Consider the following 10208-nt stretch of genomic DNA (forward strand, 5'->3'; position numbering starts at 1 on the left):
ATTTTCAATGACTATGTCTTAATTTTTTCTATTCATTTTTATTATTTTAAATAACAATTATTTATCATTGCTATGTTAGAAGAAATTATATTGTATACGGAGTATCACGTTATCACTGCAGTTGATTGTTACCCTTGAATTTTGTTTAGGCTGATTTTATAATAACCTTAGAGTAGAAAAAGATTAATAAATATAAAGGCTTTATTTAAATCTTACACTAACCAAATATTTATGAATGTACCATAAAAACTGAAGTATATTTTATGATACCTACAAATTGTATGTCGAGCGATAAAAATGTTCACACTTTAAGTATATAAGCCCTGTGCATTGCACGGGTCAATGTCAGTTGTTGATAAATGAGTTAACTATTCGTATATAAAAGTGTGTTTATTTGTGTATATATCTGAATAAGAATAATTGTTTAAAAAAAAATCAAAGTTAGTGAGTTAATAGTGCAAATCAAGACATTTCAATAGGAAAAAAAATGATTACGGAGTATTACATTTATTTTTTTGTAAGGTGTTGGAATTTTAACTCGTAACCGCCATTTTCCCGCGAGTGCAAAGAGGAACTCCAACAAACTCAGCTGAAAACGTCACTTCCTCACCAAAAACTCCGATTAAAATCACGAAATTCCGGCGAATTAATCGATTTTCCGATCAATCTCCGGCTAAATTCCATCAAAATGTTTACAATCCAAATTCATTCAGTAGACACAGAGCACCCACTTTTTCTCTCTCTTCCGTCAAACTCAAACCCTAGCCCTAACCTTAACCCTAAATTCGTTGAGCGTAGAGGCATAGTTCATCTCTTCCGAACCCTAATCCGCCATCCCTCAACTTCTGATTCATCTGCATCTGCCGCCAAATCCACTCTCCTCTATATTGTAGCTGTTCCTAACTATTTTTCCTCTGACGATTTACTTCGATTTTTCGGGTCCCATATCGCCGATGTCTCCGAATTTATCATCATTAGGTAAGTCTTCATCTGGGTTTGTTTATTTTGGGTTTAGTGTTTGTTGATTTCTGAGTAATTATACTTTTGTTGATTCTTGATTTTGATGCTTGATTTTGGGTTTTGTGTGATAGGAATGATGGCGTGGAGGATAGATACAGTGTTTTGATTAGAACATGGATTCAGGTTTCGGCTGATGCATTTTATCGCAATTTCAATGGGAAGCGATTTTCTCCTCCGGAGGTTAGTGATGTTTGATTTGATTGATAGAGTGTGCAATTAGTTATTGGATTATCGTGTAATGATGCACGCTTTTATTTAGGTTGAGATATGCCACATTCTATTTGTTCTTTCAGTGGAGTTTACTGAACTGGGAGAAATTGCGAGCACCTCGCCTTCTGGTTATGTTGAGCTGCCTACTTGCCCCATCTGCCTAGGTTGGTACTGCATTGAATATTAGATTTCCGTCTGTAATTGGTTGACTAATGAGTTACATTGATTTAGTTCAGTAACAAGTTGTTTTCGTTTGTAGAGAGACTGGACCAAGATACTAGTGGAATACAGAGTACATTGTGCGATCATTCATTTGACTGTTCTTGCATTTCTAAATGGACTTATTTGTCTTGCCAGGTCAGTATCTACTGTTAATCCTTGATTTAACTTACAATTTTAGGAAATAGTTCAATATTTAGTAGAACTATTCGCCATCAGATTGGTGATCATGTTAGACTCTCAGTTTTTTTTTGTAAAATAACTTAAGTTTGGAGGAAGAAAGTTTATCTGCTTGTTAGTTGCTAGTGTCGAGCTTGTAGGTGGAATAAAAATGGGTTAGATTTCTGATGATTCTATTAACGGTATATTTTATTAGTGGATATCTATAGTTGGGACTTGGGGGAGGAAATGAAGGTTGTAATTCTCATTGTCGTGCTGTTTCTAGGACTGAGAGGGACTGAAAGGGGTTTAGGGAGTTGGAACAAATAGGTTGTTTCTAGGATTTAGAGGGACTGAAAGGGGTTTAGGGAGTTGGAACGAATAGGTTTGATTCCCACATGTAAAAATGGGGGGATTCATGTCTAATTATAGGCCTTACCCCCTATATATTTAGAAGCTTTCAACCTCATTAAAGTGTAGCTTATACGAGAAACACGATTCTCATCTGGTATATTCTTAGATTCTGAAGAATGTCAATGCCCGTTATTATGTGCTGCCTTCAAGTTGAAAGCTTATGTAGTTATGTTGTCTTTGCCATAAATTATGATCATTCTGATTTTAGAGCTATGCTTGCCATCAGGTCTGTCGATTATGTCAGCAGCCGGATGATAGGCCGAACTGCTCTGTTTGTGATACATCAGAAAACCTCTGGGTCTGCATCATATGTGGCTTTGTTGGATGTGGAAGGTAAATGGTCATTCTCTTGCGATCTTGCCTGAGTAGGTACCTCAAATTGTTTGCATTTTCTGGTTGTAGTTGTCTCAAGGTTCTTATTGTTGCTTTTAGGTATAAAGAAGGACACACTTTCAGGCATTGGAAAGATACACAACATTGCTATTCACTCAATTTAGAGACTCAAAGGGTTTGGGATTATGAAGGTGACAATTATGTTCATCGATTAAATCATTCCAAAGATGATGGAAAATCTGTAGTGGGTGACCCACATTGCATGTCTAATGATGGAGAGTGTGGTACCTGCGGTCATGGTGAGGATTCAGAAATGACTGGTGCTCTCTACGGCAGCAAAGTCGAAGCAGTATGTCCTTTTGGTTTACGTTTACGTTTTAGTGATAAATTGTGGTGGTTATATTATACTACATATATACGAAGACAAATGACTCATCTCTTGAACTCGAATTATAAACCACTCATCTCTTGAACCAGAATTATAAACCCATCCCACTATTGAACGAAATCATGTATTTTCCTTTAGTTTGAACTGGAAAGTAGATTTATAAACTCTGTTGTTAAATAATTATGAACATAAGTTTCTCTTAATATTTACCTCTATTTTATTTTCAGTACTTTGCACAAAATTATCTTCAAAGATGAATTAATTGCTCATGTTCTTTGCTTCTTGGCCACAGATTACAGATGAGTACAACCATCTTCTTGCAACTCAACTGGAGAACCATAGACAGGTGCCTATATTTTCCCAGATCTTTTTGTTTTCATCATGGTTTCTGAATTTGTTTAAACTGTTGAAATGGTGTTAGTTGTTTGATGAAGTGCTTGATTAAGACCTTCTGAGAAGACTTCCAAGTTTCTTTTTTAGTTCCTTCTTATCTTGAGACGTTAACTGTATCAAGTTTTATTTTTCCTTTGTCCAGTATTATGAATCTCTTCTTGTTGAGGCCAAAAGTAAAAAGGTGAATAGTGTTGCCGAAGTAGTGGAGAAGGCTGTAACAACAAGGATGCAAGACCTACATTGTAAACTGGAAAAGTACGAAGAAGACAAAAAGACAGTTATGGATGTGAGTGTTTCTTCTCTGGTTAGCTTGAATGTTATGCTGATAAAAGCACAATATTTCTATTTGATTTTTCTGCAGAGTATATTTCTTTTGCTTAACATTTCTGATTCTTTCTTTTTCTTTTAGATGAATTGTATTCTGATGAAGGGTCAGGAAGAGTACAAGAAAAAGATGAAGGAAATTGAGGAAAGGTTAGATGTTTTCCTTCCTCTCTTGCTCCTTCCCCGGAACTATATCGTTTAGGTGTTATTTTTTTTTTCTCCTCTCTTCTGAAATACATGCCACATTTCTATTAAGGCTGGCCAAAACTAGTAAGCTGCTCTCTAATTTTAGTAAGTTAAACTTCAAACTTTTCAATACTACCCCATGGGACCTTAAGTCTCTGACTGTGAATTTCAGAGAAAGACTACATTGTATGGTAGATATGTGAATAATTAACGGTGCTGGGTATACATGGTTTTAAATTTAATTCAGTTCTTAAAAAGACCAACAAAATATGGTCTATTATATAGGGACAAAGGTACCATAGTTTTCCCCTTCTTTCTATTTTTTAGAGTGAGAAAGTTCTGAGTGTTTAAGCTCCATTTTAAATCTTCATTCGTTTTCTTGAACAGGGAGATGAAGTCTCTAAGATCAAGGGATGAACAGATTCTCGATCTGGAGGAGCAGGTGGATTTCTTATTACAACATTTTTGGTTTCTCTTTCCATCTTTACTGTTTGAACCGGCATTTAAGTCCTGCATTTTATCACCTCATCCATCCTAAGGCATGTTACATAGTCTGAATTATTTATTTATTTTGGCATTAACAGATCCGAGATCTTACTATCTACATGGAAGCGCAAAGGAAGATTAGCAGCATAGCAGATTCAGATGGCATAAGAGGAGGAACATTGTTGCCTATGCCTCAAATGCAATCCTCTCCTGCCAATACTAAGAGGCGTACAAAGCCAGGGCGACATCGTAGTTAAACTTTCATGTTAGGACTTCCTTGTGTGTACAGAGATATGATTGTGTGAAGGTGTGAAGTGACTTATCATGTGAATATGAAACAATGTAATAGCACATTTGAAGTTTAATAAATTTTCACTTTGCATGTCTTCAGAAATGTTTTTTGAGCATCTTTTAAAGTTCCAAGTGTCCGAGCTTCAGAGATTGCAGTCTATTTCAGGTTATGCAAATTTTGAGATAAGACGCGGAGACCAAGAGGCCGCATGCCCCTTGAATTCAATTGCTCTTCCAAGGAATCTTGTCAGAATTGAATGTTTTATGGTCCAGGCACTGATGAAATCCGTGTGTTTTGCAGGTATGTCATAACCTTCGACTGTAACATCTCTGAATTCCCAATGGTGGATTTATAGTTTTATACTAGCTTGTGGTAATTTCCAGTGATGAGCATTATGGTTTACATAGCACATTAGGTTGTTGCTGTCCCTAAACTTAGTTAATGTACATTTCAAGGTTAATGTACCAAGATTAATTAGGAAGAAAAAGTAAAGGAGAAATAACTTGATTGCTGATATGATTTGGCCAAGTTGGCTTACAAAGTTACAAATCTTAACTGTTGATGCAGAGTTCTCGGTATTTATTTTGCTGCATTAAACATTTTCTAAGTAAAATGAGGAGTTGCTATGGCCATCAGAGGAGTCTCCCTGTGAGTTGTAAGTCCAGGGTGTTCCTCCATGTCCAAGTTCTTTCCGTCTGGCAACGCCCAATCAAACTTCTGTATGAGATTTGCTATTACAAGCTCTAAGTTTGCGGTGCCAAATAAAATTCCCGGGCATCCCCTCCTTCCTGATCCAAACGGAATCAAATTGAAGTGATGCCCCTTAAAATCTATGGGAGAATTCAAGAACCTCTCGGGATTGAATTTTTCAGCTTCTTTCCAAAAGGTCGGTTCTCTATGAATAGCCCATGCATTGATGATGACTTGTGTTCTAGCAGGTACGTCATAGCCACTGAGTTGAGTTTCTTGAGATGATATGCGAGGCAGTAACAAAGGAACTGGAGGATGTAGCCTAAAAGTCTCCTTGATTACTGCTTTCAAGTACTCCATTTTCTCAAGATCATTCTCTGTTATGTTTGTTTTACCTTTGGTAATTCCTCTCACCTCTTTCTTGAGTGATTCCATGATCGAAGGATTCCTTAGAAGTTCCGACATGGCCCATTCTAGTGTTGCGAAAGTTGTTGTGGATCCAGCTACAAACATGTCCTACATCATACAATTAGATTAGTTAGTGAATGTAAGTTGTTGAAAACAATGATATAATCACATTGGATATGCCGAAGTTGAAGTTTTTAGGAGATTAATCCGTTGGTAGCCGGCCATAAATGTTTTCAATGGGAATTGATTTGTATGTAAATTTGTAAAGAAAATCAATATTCATTTCCATGGTATGGTAGTTCACTCAATAATATCTCATTTTCTTTATAAATTTTCATTACCATCTATTACCATTTGGGTAGCAGTATTAGGTGGGAATGAAAATTTATGAAGAAAAATACCAGGTTTGTGACAAAATTTTACACCAAGATGTAATTTTCTTGTCATATAACACTGGAATTTATTCCCATTCCAACCATTTATTATCGGTTACCAAACGGACTGTAAGGTGCATGTAACTTACCAATACAATGGCTTTGATGTTGTCCTTGTCAAGGCTTATTTCGGCTGTATGATCTTGTTGCAGGCCAAGGAGAACATCTACAAAGTCTTTGGTGTTCTCATAGTTAGCCCCTTGATCTATACCTTGTATTTTCCTTAACGCATCCATATGCTCTTGGACTAAGCGTTGAAGAAACCTATCCATATCCCTAGTTACTGTCTTAACATCGCGCTCCACACCATTTACATGATTAATCCAACCTAGCCAAGGGATAAAATCACCTACATTGATTCTGCCTACTAGCTCTTCGTGCTTTTCATGCAATTCCATGAAGTTGATCCCGTCTCTTTCTCCATTAAACTTCATCCCAAAAGCCGCCCTGCATATCACATCAGTTGCAAACTTAGAAAACATCTTACTTAAGTTCACTGCTGTTGGCGACCTCCTAATCTCTTGGACTATAAGTGCTATTTCTTCTTCTCTGACAACGCGGAATGCCTGTACTCTGTTGTAACTTAGGAGTTGATTGACACATATGCTTCTCACTCGCCTCCAATAATCACCATAAGGTGCTGTTGCTACATCTCTGCAGTCGTACAGAAGCCTCTTGAACATGCTTAAAGCAGGCCTGTCTGCAAAGATAGTATCATGAGATTTCATGATCGTACAAGCTGCCTCTGCTGATGAGACTATGAGGACAGGGCTTCGGCCAAAGTGAAGCAACATGACATCGCCATGTTGTTTGGCTAAAGCATGCAGTGATCGGTGTGGTAGTTTTTTGTCGATTTGGTGGAAGTTTCCGATGATTGGCAGTTTTGATGGCGAAGGTGGCAGGTGTTTTCGGGTTTTGTGGTTGCTGAAGAGGATTTTGTAAAGGGGGCATAAGAATAACAAGAACAATGGTAGGAAAGTAAAAGGGTGCAAGAAGAGGAAGCTCATTTGGTTCTCCAACGATTGCATGATATTAGACATTCTCTCCTCACAGGTTTGTTCAAATTGTGCCTTTGCTCTCTATGTTTTTGAAGTGGGAGAGTTGAGTACTATAAATAATAAAATAGTCCCTAGAAGGTGGCCATAACAACACTTGTTTTTTACCTTCCATTTTTTTTTTAAAATATTTTTATGTTACTAAATCTCTTTTGATTTGCTCTAAAATATTTAGTGATTTCTTCCCTCAAAAATAAATAAAAAAGTAGTGATTTCTTTCCTACTTAGTATATTTTTCCCAAATAAAGTGTTTCAATTTTGTTCAAATATTGATTTGTTTCTTAATTGGTTCAACTTTTTCATTTAGATCATAAACGTTATTGTGCTTTACTATTTTACTAGTAATTGACATGTACGATGTGTCTTACATCTGGCTAAATGTGGATAACAATCGGGAGTCAAGTTGATATGCAATTACGTGGGCAAATGATAAATCCAAGGAAGAATTTCACTTCTTCCAAGGAAATCAACTTTTAAAAAATGATGATTTCCTTGGAAGAAGTAAAATTTTCCTTGGATTTATCACTTCTCAATTACGTGGTCATTCATATCATTGTATCTTATACATCTTTCAAATCACGAGTATGTGACTGCATAGCAATAATGTCTGTATATAACTGCTATGGTCACGTTATCTAGCTTTCAGTTTTTGATATACGTCCATGCTTTGCACCCGCTACAATTTGTCATTAAGTAACAACATATGCCATATTTTGTTACAGTGAGACTTCGGTTTGCATTTTTCATGAATAAATGGTACATGGACGATGAAAAGTCTAAAAAACATAACATACTGAGTCTTGCTACCACCCACTTTCCCCTAAATCTCATAGTATGTTTAGGAGAATCGTGGTTTGGCAACTAAAATCAGGTCAGATGTCTTGTGCATGGATATACCGAAAGCTTCTGAAAGATTCAAATCTTTGACTCCAACTCCTGGTGGAAGTTCCCAGTCAAAGCTGTGGAGAAGCTGAGCAAGAGCGAGTTCTACAGTCACTGTTCCAAAAGTGATGCCCGGACATCCTCTTCTTCCTGCACCAAAAGGTAACAACTTGAAATCCCCTTGAAAACGATTGAACTTCCAATGAATCTGTCAGGGTTGAATGTTTCTGCATCTTTCCAGGATTTTGTGTCCCTTCCTATGCCCACACATTGATGAAAATCCGTGTTTTGGCAGGGATATCAAAACCTTCAATGGTTACATCTCTGATGGACTCTCTTGGAACAAGTACAGGTACAGGGGGGTGTAGGCGAAAGATCTCTTTTATAACAGCTTTAAGGTAGTGCAGTTGAGGTAAATCAGTTTCTAAGACCTCTTTTCTTTCTCTTAATAAGGTTCTTACTTCTGTTTGTGCTTTCTTCATCATTTCTGGGTTCATAATCATTTCTGTCATTCCCCAATCTAGTGTTATGAAGCTTGTATCTGTTCCTGCAGCAAACATGTCCTGCACATAATAAAAACCAGGATTATTTAGCCTTTACTTGCACATAAAATGCCTTGATGAAATTATGAACTGAACATCTTACCAGTAGAATAGTCTTGATGTTGTCCATGGTTAGGGGCATATCACTAAAATCGTCTTGTTGTATGTCAAGTAAAACATCTAAAAGATCCTTCTGTCCCTCATTTTTTCTGTGTGGAACTAGATGTTCTTGCACCACCTCGTTGAAAAAGCTATCAAACCGTTGAAAAGTTTTCTTAAGCCTTGATTTATGACCTGTTAGTGTGTGTACAAATTCTTTCGAAGGGAAGAAATCACCTATGCTAAAACCCCCAAGCAAGTCTTGATACTCATCAAGCATACTTCGGAAACCATGGAAGTCATACTCACCTCCCTCTGAGAAATTCCTTCCAAGAACAACTCGACAAAGGACATCATTCGCGTACAAACCAAGTAGCTTTGTAAGACTGATTTCCCGAGAACAAGAATCTGCGATTCTATGAACTAGATGAGATAACTTCCTCTCTTACAAAGTGGTATGGTTGAACCCTTTTGTTGCTCAGTAGCTCTAGTATGCAAATCTTCCTTACATGCCTCCAGTAAGCACCATATGGGGAGAAAACAATGTTTGTGCAGTATAGAGAGCCATTTTGCAGAATACAGCTGAGGCCTACTGCAAAATGCTAGATCATGTGTCTTCATCACTTCCTTGGCCATAGCAGCAGATGAAACTCACCAAGCTGTAAGAAGATTATGGGTCCTAAATCCTGTGCGAGTTTTCTGAGTGTGAGAGGTGGCATTTTGCCTAGCTGATGAAGGTTCCCAATTATGGGTAGTTTTGAGGGATATGGTGGGAGGTTGAATTTTTTGCTTGTTTGGTTATCTTTTAAGAGAATTTTGAGCACCAGAAGTGTGAAAACAAAAGCACAGACGAAGCAAAAAAGGACGCCGTCCATTTTGTGATTAGTTTGTCTGTTGGCTGGTGAAACTAGTTTTCTGCTGTCTTCCTTTTGTAGCTTGGTGATCAACTGTGAGGAAATCTTTACAGCTGATGAAGATTGAAGAATCCAATTTTGCACAAAAATTATTTCCAGGAATCAATAATAAAATGCTGAGCTGCCAGCAAAAACAGGAAATATCAGACTTCTGACTCTGTCAGTCTATCATGGAATAGCAGCAGGTCAGCAATTCAATATGAATGCTGATTCTTTTAGAAGAAATAAAACCCCTCATGCCTTGATTCATGGAAATTTCTTTGTAGATACGGGCCATTCGGGCCTTCGGCCATCTACTCGATTTATGAACAATTTTGTCCATTTAACAATGTGTTAGATATCAAACATGTTAGTAATTTAAATAAATTTCAATCATCGTGTTGTTCTGTTACACAAGGTGATAGATCTGCTTATCTTAATGCAGAAAGGTGCCAAGGTTTTTGAGGATCGTATCTTTTGGTGATTTCTTCCAAAGTCCTTGAAGATTTCCTAGCAATCTTTGTTTATCTCTTGCAGCTTCGACGCTTGGTAAAGATCTCATTCAGTGTGGGAATTGGACGGTTTGTCGTCTGAAGTTGGCCTTTATATATGTTTTCTTCTGCTAAGTTCTTGTAGTCCAGTGATCCAAATTTGTAATATGTCTGCTCAAAGACAATCTTCTGTGCATAATTGAAGATATTATACTTCGTATCAAAATAACTCATGTGAATAAAGTCCAAGACAAAACAAGAAACAACATATTGCCTCATATTCAAACGAG

At 37.1% G+C, this 10208-nt stretch overlaps 3 protein-coding genes across 14 annotated transcripts; 1 reads left to right on the plus strand and 2 right to left on the minus strand.

Annotated features, from left to right (window-relative positions):
- Positions 1-505: 505 nt before the first annotated feature.
- On the plus strand, positions 506-10196 carry LOC110802351 (BRAP2 RING ZnF UBP domain-containing protein 1). Of its 12 annotated transcripts, XR_008920541.1 has the most exons (17): positions 507-978; positions 1092-1200; positions 1280-1394; positions 1490-1587; positions 2249-2355; positions 2455-2704; positions 3036-3089; positions 3279-3422; positions 3546-3610; positions 4034-4088; positions 4231-4474; positions 4590-4724; positions 4992-5661; positions 6109-7009; positions 7734-8055; positions 8189-8305; positions 9873-10196. XR_008920541.1 is itself a non-coding variant. In XM_022007810.2 (11 exons), the coding sequence occupies exons 1-11, from the start codon at positions 689-691 to the stop codon at positions 4387-4389; spliced, it is 1446 nt and encodes a 481-aa protein (XP_021863502.1). In that variant the 5' UTR covers positions 507-688; the 3' UTR covers positions 4390-4518. The 12 variants fall into 12 exon arrangements, 1 of the variants encoding a protein (XP_021863502.1); XR_002537133.2 differs by having other exon boundaries at positions 506-978; positions 4231-4439; positions 4524-4724; positions 4992-7009; XR_002537132.2 differs by having other exon boundaries at positions 506-978; positions 4231-4439; positions 4992-7009.
- LOC110802352 (cytochrome P450 736A117) lies at positions 4989-6996 on the minus strand. The gene is made up of 2 exons (XM_022007811.2): positions 6046-6996; positions 4989-5630 (listed from the first exon to the last, which is right to left on the minus strand). Exons 1-2 carry the CDS (start codon positions 6994-6996, stop codon positions 5028-5030), a joined length of 1554 nt encoding a protein of 517 aa, XP_021863503.1. The 3' UTR covers positions 4989-5027.
- LOC110802363 (cytochrome P450 71AP13-like) lies at positions 7734-9558 on the minus strand. The gene is given in 7 exon segments (XM_056827974.1): positions 7734-8073; positions 8076-8156; positions 8159-8456; positions 8539-8971; positions 8973-9095; positions 9097-9184; positions 9187-9558. Coding segments are annotated over 7 exon segments (1470 nt in total). The 5' UTR covers positions 9410-9558; the 3' UTR covers positions 7734-7849.
- Positions 10197-10208: the final 12 nt, after the last annotated feature.

This window comes from Spinacia oleracea, chromosome 1 (genome assembly GCF_020520425.1).
Source record: "Spinacia oleracea cultivar Varoflay chromosome 1, BTI_SOV_V1, whole genome shotgun sequence".
In the NCBI taxonomy this organism is placed as follows: domain Eukaryota; kingdom Viridiplantae; phylum Streptophyta; class Magnoliopsida; order Caryophyllales; family Amaranthaceae; genus Spinacia; species Spinacia oleracea.

What these genes read in the sequence shown, in the direction of transcription:
- LOC110802351 (XM_022007810.2), top strand. Translation starts at nt 689, where the DNA reads ATGTTTACAATCCAAATTCATTCAGTAGACACAGAGCACCCACTTTTT. An exon ending in AACTGGAGAACCATAGACAG is followed by an intron (nt 3,090 to 3,278) that starts GTGCCTATATTT and finishes TCCTTTGTCCAG; the next exon opens with TATTATGAATCTCTTCTTGT. An exon ending in TTCTCGATCTGGAGGAGCAG is followed by an intron (nt 4,089 to 4,230) that starts GTGGATTTCTTA and finishes TGGCATTAACAG; the next exon opens with ATCCGAGATCTTACTATCTA.
- LOC110802352 (XM_022007811.2), bottom strand. Translation starts at nt 6,996, where the DNA reads ATGTCTAATATCATGCAATCGTTGGAGAACCAAATGAGCTTCCTCTTC. An exon ending in ACATCAAAGCCATTGTATTG is followed by an intron (nt 5,631 to 6,045) that starts GTAAGTTACATG and finishes TGTATGATGTAG; the next exon opens with GACATGTTTGTAGCTGGATC.